This window comes from Pholcus phalangioides, unplaced genomic scaffold (assembly GCF_987345545.1).
Source record: "Pholcus phalangioides strain wild (caught in Gottingen) unplaced genomic scaffold, Ppha-v1.0 ptg000003l_1, whole genome shotgun sequence".
Lineage (NCBI taxonomy): Eukaryota > Metazoa > Arthropoda > Arachnida > Araneae > Pholcidae > Pholcus > Pholcus phalangioides.
The window spans coordinates 29,526,843-29,538,961 of NW_028301596.1; the positions used below are offsets into that span (position 1 = coordinate 29,526,843).

At 40.5% G+C, this 12,119-nt stretch overlaps 1 protein-coding gene across 1 annotated transcript; it reads right to left on the reverse strand.

Annotated features, from left to right (window-relative positions):
- Positions 1-6,021: 6,021 nt before the first annotated feature.
- On the reverse strand, positions 6,022-6,726 carry LOC149088372 (uncharacterized). Its single transcript, XM_089251970.1, has one exon. The coding sequence runs from the start codon at positions 6,724-6,726 to the stop codon at positions 6,022-6,024; it is 705 nt and encodes a 234-aa protein (XP_089108096.1).
- Positions 6,727-12,119: the final 5,393 nt, after the last annotated feature.

Consider the following 12,119-nt stretch of genomic DNA (forward strand, 5'->3'; position numbering starts at 1 on the left):
CCAATCAAGCTTAAGCAGAGTGTCCAGGACCAAAGACCACAGGAGAGGACCGCTGCAAGAACCTTGTGGACATCCTTTCCGCTGGGCTTTGATTGCAACGCCGCCATCAGTGGTCATTGTAATATGCCTACCTTGTAGCATGTTCTCCGTTGTACGCATCAGGTTCCCAGGGAGAGGCATTCTTCGGAGCTGATTGATAATGACTTCGTGTCGCAAGGAGTCAAAAGTTCCACGTATGTCCACAGAGACTATTGCAGTCAACTGGCCCTGGATATGCTTCTGTCGAATAATTCGAAGGAGTTCAGCGATAGCTTTTTCTGCTGATCCGCCAGCTTTGAATTCAAACTGAAGAGGACTCATCCAATTGACCTTCTCTAAGTGAAATACGATTCTCTGCACCAGTACTTTCTCATAAACCTTCCCTATAGTAGGCAGCAGGCATGTCGGGCGATACGACCTTAGAGAATCGGGGTCCCTATCTTTTTTCAAGAACAGAAGCTGCGAGTATATATATATATCTTTATAATGGTTTGTCACTTTTACAATCCTCCCAGTAACGAGGATTTTGAATAGATGCCAGAATCATCATCGGCATCGTTTTGAGGGTCAGGCAAAGGATGATCCACCATAAAAATCAGTGTTAAAATTGCCGATTCTACTGTAGAATTTAGAAATGCGGAAATTTAGTGGGATTTTCCACCACATCAATAATCTCAAAAATTGAATTGAATTCTTGATTTTTGAAATATTGAGTTCGTTTTGAGATGCGAAGCCCAGAAAATTAAATATGAAGTAATTATCCGGATCTACTTTTGAGTTGGATATCCATGTAAAATAACATTGATTTCAACTTTTTATTTATATCTTCTCAAGCATGAAAATTAATATCTCCGTATTAATTATCCTTTTGCTATTCAACTGCATAAATTCATATAGTTTAGGATGTTTTAAAATTAATTATGGAACCCGTAAAAAGTACATCGAAAAAATTCCACAGCTTTAATTAAGCATTTCTGGAAGCATGCAACAGGCAGATGCAAGTTCCAATCAAGTTCAAGGGGAGGGGGGATCGAAATACTTAGCCCCCCCCCCCTTAAAAAAGACAAAAAAAATATTCGTTTCTACGTCTCTTTAAATCTAGATTTATTTCTTTCATGAGTCGCGCAGGAAGTCGCCATATTGGTTAACTTACACACGGTTTGCATGTCCCTCAAAGAAAAAGGGAGTTATCACGTGATCCAAAAAAGCCTCATTGAAGAAAACCTGGGCAGCGCCCGGTATTGTAGCTAGTTTATAATAATGGTGACGAGGAAGTGTTTCGTTAAAGGTAAATAAATCGAATCTTCTCTCTCTCTCTCTACGCGCTCATAAAGAAACAGATTACGCTATAGTTACAATGTAGAAAGTAGGCCAAGTTGGTCAGTTGTCGATTTAGCATGATGCCAATAATTTCACGAAGACCACTTCCGGAAAATATGTAATAATATGGATTCAATCAGAAACTTTTAATCAAACTAATTATTTTATGAATTGATGTATTCAATATAATTAGTGGTTTCGGATTTTTTTCTATTGATTAATATTCATCGAGTCAGATTTTCGCACCTAATTCTACGTGTTGCGTTGAAGATCTTTTTTTTTCTTGTGACTGCAATCGATACTGTCAACCATTTGAGATGCTCTTGTATTTCGTTTCTTTATTTTATTTCCGAAAAAATCATGCCCCCGCATAACATAAATTAGATGCCGTAAAATCTTTTAACTCTAGTCATCGTGACAATTTGTAACTGTGATCGATTAAATTCAACAAGCTTATTGCTTTAATAAAGTTAATTGTGTTGCAGAATTGCAATCAAAAGCTGTGATGCAGCATGTAAATCTTCCAAAACTTCTGAATTAGAACTGGAAAAAATATCTCATCTCAAAATAGTTAGCAATAGGCCTATTTTGTTTATTTAAGCGAGACAAATCAAATGAACAACAGATGTTGTGCAACCTTGACCAAAGCAGAAAAGTTTTATTTTTCGGTACAACGATCGCGTAAAAACTGGAAAAGTGTACATACAAACACACAGGGATATAAAAACTGGTTTTGTTTTCTCGATCCTTCTAACTAGTGTTATATCATTTTTATCAGTTTCAAAAAGATCAAGTTATACGTTTGGTGTACGTTCGATGAGGATTATGATAATTCCTTAATTATTGGTCAAATCAAAAAAAGCGGAAAACACTTTTTTTCACGTTAGTTTTTCACAAGGAATCGCGAGTGTCATTATTGGGCGGTCGATAGTATTCACCCTGTGTAATCCGCATTAAGAAATTTCGATGTTTCTTCAACGTATAATCCACGAATTATACGCAAGAAAAAAAATTCAGTACATTTTAAAGTTCAGTTACTTTACAATTAAAACCATGATGGTTGTGGAGGGCCTGAATCTCATAGCCATTACTGAATCTTGGGCAAAGGATGGGGATGAATCTTTCTTACACATCTCAGGATACGATACTTTTTTTGAGAATTAAGTTTACTTTTACAATTAAAACCAGTGTTGGCAGACGGAAATGATAAGATGTAAATTTCATTTTTAAAGACATGAACATTTTATTTACACACACGGACAAGTTGTACGCGACATCCATTCTGTACGACGAAATACAATCAACTGATTAAAACGTTCGAAAAACTCTCTGGTGATCCGTTGCTAGGTTACCATCCATCGCAAGGCGAAAAACGCTACAAGGAGAAAACGTGACATCGTGACGTCACAGAGCATCGTTTATGATCGGTCACTACACACTCCCCCCCTAGTGTCAACGAAATTTGTGGTCGAATATCTGTCGGGGAAGTGGACGTGACGACCGGAGCGAGTCACAGTTGCTGGTACTGCTTGTGCTGGCAACGCTGTACTGGATGGCTGTATGGGCACTTCTGAAGGTACCTTAAAGCTATCTCCAAGGAAAGCTGGAATCAAACGATCAATGGAGATCCTCTTGCTTGTCGCATTGATGCCAATGTCGAAAAATTTTTCTCTGCGATCTTTGACAGGAAACGGGCCTTGATATGTTGGTTGTAAGGCAGGATGTGGTGCGTCGTTGCGTACGAAGACATGCGACGCGGATTGCAGATCACTAGGAATATACGTCGGCGTGTATCCGTGAGTTGTTGTAGGCACCGGCTTCATTGAACGCATTAGCTTTTGAATTTGATGGACGAAATCGGATTGTATAATGTCTGGTGTTTTAGAAAAATACTCGCCGGGCAACTGCAATGGTGTTCCGTAGAGGATTTCTGCGGAAGAGCATTCCAGGTCTTCTTTCACTGCTGCTCTTAGACCCAGTAGGGCGAATGGAAGAGCATCAACCCAAGCAGGATTCGATTGAATACGGCATCTCAGGGCAGTTTTCAGCGATCGGTGTTGTCTCTCGATCAGCCCATTTGCTTGTGGATGATAAGCAGTCGTTTTATGATGTTGGAATCCTAGATATCTGCTCAAGCTTTGGAAAAGCTGGCTCTCGAACTGTCTGCCCTGGTCGGTGGTGATCCTGTGCGGTATGCCGAATCTTGAAAACCAAGTGGCAATTAATGTTTTGGCGACTGTTTCGGCAGTTTGGTCTGGCATTGGAGAGGCTTCGATCCACCTGGAGAATCTGTCTATCATCGTTAGGAGGTACCGAGAACCTTGGCATAATGGTAATGGACCAACTATGTCAAGATTGATATGCTGAAATCGGTTGTTAGGTACCTTGAATTCAGCCAGCGCGGATCGAGTGTGTCGGTGAACTTTAGAGTGTTAGCTTGGAATACATGCTCTAGTCCACTCACGACAGTCAGATCTAATTGAAGGCCAAACAAATCTGTCGCTCAGCAGTTTTGATGTTGCTCGGATGCCAGGATGTGATAAGCAATGCAATGATTCAAACGCTCGTCGTCGTTGAGAAATTGGTACAAAAGGCCTTATTTTCCCGTTTGACACATCACACCAAATTTCGGCTGTTGCGTCAGGAAGGCTGAGTTTTTTCAGTTGTAAAGATGATACACTAGAATTTAAGATGGTTTTGAGATCGTTATCATTCTCTTGGTCAGCTGCGAGTTGCACATAATCTAAAGGTGTGGGTACAGAAATGGTCGATATTCTAGAAAGAGTATCAGCTGGAATATTGTCGACACCTTTTATATGGAGAATTTCTGTCGTGAATTGGCTGATAAAGTTCAACTGTCGTAGCTGGCGTGGTGAGCACTTTTCTGGTTTCTGCCTGAACGCATACACCAACGGCTTATGGTCACTACAAATACAGAATTGTCTTGCTTCTAGCATATACCTGAAGTGCTTGACAGCAGAATAAGCTGCAAGTAATTCTCTATCGTATGCAGAATAACTGCTTTGTGCGCTTGAAAGCTTCTTTGAGAAGAATGCAAGTGGTTGTAGCTGATTATCGTTAGATACTTGATGCAAGGCGGCACCTATAGCAAAATCACTGGCGTCCACATGTAAAACTAATGGTGATGATGCTAAAGGATGGTGCAAAAGAGTGGCATTAGCGAGCTGCGTTTTGCATTTTTCGAATGCTTGTCTGGTCTCAAGAGTCCAAGGAATTGATGTCTTGTCATTCTTCTTGGTGCTGGACAAGAAGGAATGAAATGGTGCTTGCACAGCTGCTGTAGATGGTAGAAATCGCCTGTAAAAGTTCAAAGTTCCTAGAAATCTTCGAAGCTGCTTGATGTTTTCTGGAAGAGGAAATTCTTGGATTGCACGAACTCTGTCTGGGAGAGGCTTTGAGCCGTGTTCATTGACCAAATAGCCCAGGAAGGAAATTTCCGGTACATTGAACACGCATTTAGATGTGTTGATTGTCAGTCCGTACTTATCGAGTCTTTCAAACACTTCTCTAAGGTGCTTGTGATGTTGCTCTGCGTCATGGCTGGCGATGAGCACGTCATCAAGATACGAGAAACAGAAGTCGAGATTACGTAGCACCTCGTGGATGAAGCGTTGGAACGTTTGTGCAGCGTTTGAGAGTCCGAACGGCATGACTACGAATTCAAACAAACCAAAGGGAGTTATGATTGCTGTCTTGGGAATGTCGTCGGGATTTACAGGAATATGATGAAATGCTTTGACCAGATCTATTTTAGAGAAAATTTTACATCCATGCAGATTCTGCGCAAAGTCCTGTATATGTGGCACTGGGTAGTTATCCGGCACAGTAATTCGATTCAGACTTCGATAATCACCAGTTGGTCCCACTCATTCGGTCCTTTTGAAACCATGTGCAACGGGGAAGCCCAGTTTGATTTCGATGGACGACATATACCTTGGTCCAACATCATCTGGAATTCGGTCTTGGCAATCTTGAGTTGAGCTGGGTACAATCTGCGTGGCTTTGCGAAAACAGGAGGACCTTTAGTTTCTATGTAGTGCAAGGTATTATGGGAGGCTTTCTTCGAAAACGGACGAGGTCTCGTTAATTCGGGAAATTCCTTCAAAATTTCAGTTATAGCACTGTTTCCTGAGATTGTTTTAATCGTTGTCGAAGGTCCATTGTAAGTAAGTAAGTGAGAGAAGTGAGCGGATCTATTAGGCGCTTGTTCTTGATATCGATGACGAGTCCGTAGTGAGCAAGGAAATTCGATCCGATAATTGGTCTCTCAACGTCAGCGAGGGTGAAATGCCATTTGTAATTCCGCCGTAAGTTCAATTCCAATTCCAGGAGTTTCAAACCGTAGGTAGATATACGGGAACTATTTGCAGCGAAAAGCTCAAAAGTTGTCGGTTTGCCGTTGCCTTTGTAAGGTAAAATTGATATATCAGCTCCAGAGTCAATTAAAAACTTCATGCCGCTTTTCCTTTCCATAATGAACAAACGGCTATGGTGAAGACTGCTATCGCCGCCACCGCATGCCGTTACTGCGGGGGGATTGGACCGTTTCCCTGAATATTCTGAGCGTTGTAAGCGCAGGGGGACTTGCATCTGAAAGCTTTATTTCCGAACCTGCTATGATAATAACACACGTCAGTGTTTTCATCGGAGTCTTGATATCGCGAGCGATTCCTTGAACCAGAATAACATCGGTCTCGACTGGAGTTTTGATAGCGGTTCCGGGCTATTCCTCGGATATTTGCCCAACTGCTCGACTCTTTTAGTCAGCTCCGAGATTTGGAGTTTAAGGTCTCTTATCTCCGAGCAAGACGAGGTTTCTGCTACCTGACCGTAATTGGGTTCGGTGAGCTCAGCTACTCGATCAGCTAACTCGGCTAGCTTGTCCAGTTCTTCACTGCTGGCAGCTAACACCGTTTGTACACTCTTTGATAGCCGTTGAAGCCACAAATTTTTGAGGAAAGTCTCATCGCTAATTCGCCCTGTCGAAAACTCGCGCATTTTATGTAGCAACGTACTAGGCTTCTGATCACCTAGGGATAGGTCTTCTAACAATATCTTGACCTCTTTCGCGGCTGAATGTTTATACACAGCGAGAAGTCTCTCCTTGAGTTTCGAGAACGGATCCGATGCGGGAGGATCGAAAACAATGTCACTTACCGTTGACAAGATCTCCACATCTAGGCAGTTGACTAGGTAGTTATACTTGGTTCCTTCGGCTGTAACATGGTTGATCTTGAAAGCAGCGTCGAGCTGGACGAAAAAAAGTTTGATATTGTCCTTCGAGAATGTCGGCAGTTTCGCGTGGACAGCTTGAATTCGAAGATCGCTCTTTTGCTGTTCAGCCATGGCGAGTTCTTGGCAGGTTCGGGATCACGTTCGGGTCACCAGTAAAGGCGACGGCAATGATAAGATGTAAATTTCATTTTTAAAGACATGAACATTTTATTTACACACACGGACAAGTTATACGCGACATCCATTCTGTACGACGAAATACAATCAACTGATTAAAACGTTCGAAAAACTCTCTGGCGATCCGTTGCTAGGTTACCATCCATCGCAAGGCGAAAAACGCTACAACGAGAAAACGTGACATCGTGACGTCACAGAGCATCGTTTATGATCGGTCACTACACGTATAATCCACGAATTATACGCAAGAAAAAAAATTCAGTACATTTTAAAGTTCAGTTACTTTACAATTAAAACCATGATGGTTGTGGAGGGCCTGAATCTCATAGCCATTACTGAATCTTGGGCAAAGGATGGGGATGAATCTTTCTTACACATCTCAGGATACGATACTTTTTTTGAGAATTAAGTTTACTTTTACAATTAAAACCAGTGTTGGCAGGTTTTCGACGAATGACAGTTTTTGATGGTTTCTCTGTCACGTCAAAATATAAAAATTTCCATTGGAAATACACATGTTAATTGCACGTAATGTTTGAAGTAGCTATGTTATGCAAAGAATAAAAACTTGATATGATTTTAAAATAATTTTCTACTGTCTACAAAATTATTTTGGTTTAATTATTATAGTAATATTATATGTTTAGTAATATAAATTATTTATATTACTATATAAATATTTCAAAATATTTATATATATATATATTTATTTATTTATTTATTATATAATTGGTTTTTTTCTCGCAAAATGTGCAATTTGCAAGTGTGCAATAAAAGGGGGGGTCTGGGAGGTTTACGATAGTCTTAGGTTAGGTTTTTTACTCCCAGACCACGTAGTCGGGAATGCGGGTTAGTTAATGATAATCATAACAGTACTGACGGGGAATTACCCACCACTGACTTGAATGGCTTCTCGATTGACAATAAATCACCGGGTAAATTAAAATGTGTGCTAATTGATACCAGGAGCTCGGGTAATAAGAAAGATTTTTTAGAAACTATGATAGTTGTGGAGGGCTTGGATCTTATCGCCATTACTGAATCTTGGGCAAAGGATGGGGATGAATCTTTCTTACACATCTCAGGATACGATACTTTTTTGAGAAATAGACCGGATAGGAAAGGGGGTGGAGTGTTGATATACGTGAAATCCTGTTTGAAGGCTAGAGAGTGTAACGTGCAGAGAAGTGATGTTGAAACCATATGGGTTGAACTTGAGAACAAAAGACGTGATAAACTTATTGTTGGGGTTTGTTTCAATCCACCGAATAGGGAGCCAAACTACATCGCCAAATTGCATGATGAAATTTCCTACATATGTAAGCGTAAGAGGGTTCTCATACTAGGGGGATTTCAATTACCCAGGTATTGATTGGGAGAACCTTTCATCTGGAAATCAGTATGAAAGAGACTTTCTTAAGTTGGTGCTCGAAAATTTTTTGTATCAGCATGTATCAGAAGCCACTAGGGGTACTGCTATTTTGGATTTAGTTCTCACTAGTTCTGAGGATCTTGTTGAACATATTTCGGTGGGGGAAGAGTTTTCTTCCAGTGATCATAGTATATAGTCAGATTTCGCTGTAACTTTTCCTCGGGTAAGGTTGATAACAAAAGACTGGTTCCTTGTTTTCGAAGAACTAACTTTGATGTTTTGAGAGGAAGGTTAGCGGAAATTTTCAAAGACCGGTTGGAATCAGTAGGGGTGGTAAGTCAATGGGAAGAATTTATTTCGAAGTTGTCCTCTGTTTTGCACGGCGTCATACCCTTTGTTCGAAAAAGGCGTGTTTATACATCGCACCCTCTATGGTTCACGGATAGCGTGCGTAACCTCTATCTTCAAAAGAAAAGAGCATTCAGGGAGTATAAAAGTGGACGAGGTGACCTATCATTATTTACTGATAAAAGAAGAGTGTTGAAGAAAGCGATAAGGGATAGTAAAAAGGAAGTTGAATCTAGAGGTTGGCAGATAAAATTGGCTCTGATCCGAAATCATTTTTTCAATACGTCAATAATGGATGTAAGGGGACAGTTGGCCCCTTCTCGATAGGAGGGTCTAGGTTAGAGGGCAATGTTGACATGTGTAGTGCTTTCAATGACTTTTTCGCGTCGGTTTTTAACAGAGATAATGATATTCAATATACGGGTGTTGCATGGGGAAATAAAATCCTCAACGATATTCTAGTGGAAGATGTGGAGGTCCTAAATCTTCTAAAAAATATATGTGCGAGCAAAGCACCAGGACCAGATGATATCTATCCCAGGGTCCTCAGGGAATGTGCTAATGAATTGTTAGGGCCAGTCGCACAGTTATACAGGAGTAGTGTTGCTGAGGGTATCGTCCCAAGGGATTGGAAACTTGCTAATGTTGTTCCGATATTTAAGAAGGGTAGTAGAGAAGCTGTGTCCAATTATCAATTATCGTCCAGTGAGTTTGACGAGCTCCCTCTCGAAAATTTTGGAAATTATTATCAAAAGGCAGTTTGTGAAGTGGATAGACGAGAATAATGTATTGTCGGATAATCAGCATGGGTTCAGGAAGGGGAAGTCATGTGTAACTAACCTCCTTTGCTTCTATGATCACGTGACTAAGGTTTTGGGTAAGAGCAAAAATGTAGATGTTGTTTACCTTGATTTCCAGAAGCATTCGATCGGGTCCAACATGGTAAACTCTTGAAGCGTTTACACGAGATTGGAATTGGGGGCAACTTGCTGAATTGGACAGAATCATGGTTAAGAGATAGGTCGCAACGAGTTATGGTGAACGGGGAATTCGCTGGTTGGACAGACGTCACAAGTGGAGTTCCTCAAGGAAGTGTCCTTGGCCCCATACTTTTTTCACTTTTTATCGATAAACTCGATCAGGGTATCGATGGGATAACTTGCAAATTCGCAGATGACGTGAAGCTAATGGGGGTAATCGGGAATCAAAGCGATAGGGAGTTGCTTCAGACCAACTTGAATAGGATTGCAGCATGGGCAAATGAATAGAGCATGACGTTTAGCGTAGATAACTGCATGATTGCTCATTTTGGCTCGAGCAACCCGCGGTTCTCTTACGAGTTGAATGATGTCACTATCCCGGATGCAACTAGGGTCACCGATTTGGGAATTCTCATTGACGAACGGCTTAGGTTTTCTGAACATTGTTCAGCGGTGGTCAAAAAATCGAATAGAATGCTTGGTCTCATTTTCAAGAAGGTCTCTTCGCGTTCTCCTAAAGTCATTCTTCCTCTTTTTCGAGGCTTAGTTCGTCCTAGACTGGAGTATGCTGTAAGGTTTTGGAGACCATAAGTACAGAGGGACATAGACTTGGTTGAAGGGGTGCTGATGTAAACCTTCAAATTATTCTCCTCTGGATATGTCAATGCTTACCAATTAAAGATTTAATACAAACGTCTTTTTTTTTAAATTAGCGATATGAAAACGAAACTTGCGTCAAGTGTAACACATAAAAAGTCCAGGTAGAAAACAAGTCGATACTCTATTTTCGCGCACGAAGTACACATAGGTTGTGAGTGTAAAAAATATATAGGAGAGAAATAGTCGCCCTGAAGTGACGTTTAGTATCGAGACTTGATTGAATCAAGAGGCAGAAAATAACGTCGGGCGAGTGAAATTGCAAACGCGATTCAATTATAGATGTCTGGCACGAGTCGGAATTTAAAAAAAACACCATAAATCCAGGCACCACCTTTTTCCATATTTACATCGTCGAAGAAGTTTTACTTTTATTATTATTATTATTTAAAAAAAAGAGGGAATTTGAAAATCGTATCAGAAGTTCATTAAAGTTAACTTTGGAGCAACAATTTCCAAGTTTTACTTGTGCCGGGAGGACATCGCTATTTATGCGTATATGTATATATTGCGAAGCATCATTAACACTGCGCACAAAATATATAGATAAATAAAATAATAATAATGAGATAGATATTCGCACTGTGTGGAAAAATGTAAAGGTAGAATTTTCTCGTGATTTTGAATGAATTCCTCTTCGTATTTATAAGCTGTTCCAGGGCGTTCGGGCCTTAAACATGTCGGCCCTACATCTTCGACGGTAACAAACACCAAGCGAATGGAATTTCAAAGTATCGAATCTCGCCGTCAACAATATCCATGTATTGTTGTAACAGGACTGTTACTGAGATTTTTGCCACCCGGGGCAGTTGCCCCCTCTAATTCCAGCCGTTATTCCAGTAAAGTTTTACCGAATAAATAGCCTTTATTCTGTAAAATTCCAGCAGCTATCCGAAGGGTTTTTTGTACTGGTGAATTGCACTTACCTCATTCCATCAGATGGAATCATGTTCATGTAACGAACTACTACTAAGGAAATGTCTTTCCATTCGTAATCATTCGAATCTATCGTAGCCAAATTTTCAGGACATCTTAATGAGACCACGGGAGAGAGATTTATGCCATAAAAAATAGTTCAACTTTTAACCGCCAGGTGAAAAAGGAGTTTTTTTTATTGCATTTTTCTTTTCCCCCATGGTCCATATAGTATATATACAAAGTTTCAAGTAAAAACGTCCACCAGAACGGGTGCTACATAAGACTGAGCAGTGTCAATATCAATCACCTGCTACTAAACCATATATTCATCTGCGGAACTTCAAACAACCTGGTACATGTTGCAATGTGCGTGTACGTGTTGTGAACCTAACCTGAAGTTTGTGTCTGTTTAATACTTGTTACATTGCTGCCGTCTATATTTTTAACTGTGAGTGAAGTGTAACGACTGAATATTTGTACCGTTACAGTTGCTCTCGGTGGTGAGACTTGTAATGGGGATCGGCTCGCATTTGCGGCTGGTCCTTGGGAACCACAGACAATCAACTTCAGACGACCACCACTGTTGTGCCGATAGCGTTTGAACCTGGGTCACTGCAATCCTTCACTATGACTAGCCACCACCATAGCGGTAATATCAATCACCCAGTGGTCAAACACTGAATTTTTTTTCCAAATAAATCTCTCCCATGGGCTCATTAAGATAACTTGAAAAATTGGACGTGTTCGGAGAGTTTAGTTTGTGAAAAAAAACTACTCAGAGTATACGGGAACACTTTCGAGATACAATTCAAATACAGCTCGAATATTAAGGACCAGATTATGCAGGCATTGAGTTTGATGCTACCGGTCATCACCCCGTAAAAGGGTGAAGGCTGAGAGGGCTCTAGCCCCCCCCCCATCAAAATTAAGAAATTGAATGTATGAAAATGAATGTATGAATGAAAAAGAATGTATTTTTAAATACATTAGAACTCATTAAAAGTCTGGAGAAAAAAAATCATCGGATGGCCCACGGCTTTATTACGGTAAAT

What these genes read in the sequence shown, in the direction of transcription:
- LOC149088372 (XM_089251970.1), bottom strand. Translation starts at nt 6,726, where the DNA reads ATGGCTGAACAGCAAAAGAGCGATCTTCGAATTCAAGCTGTCCACGCG.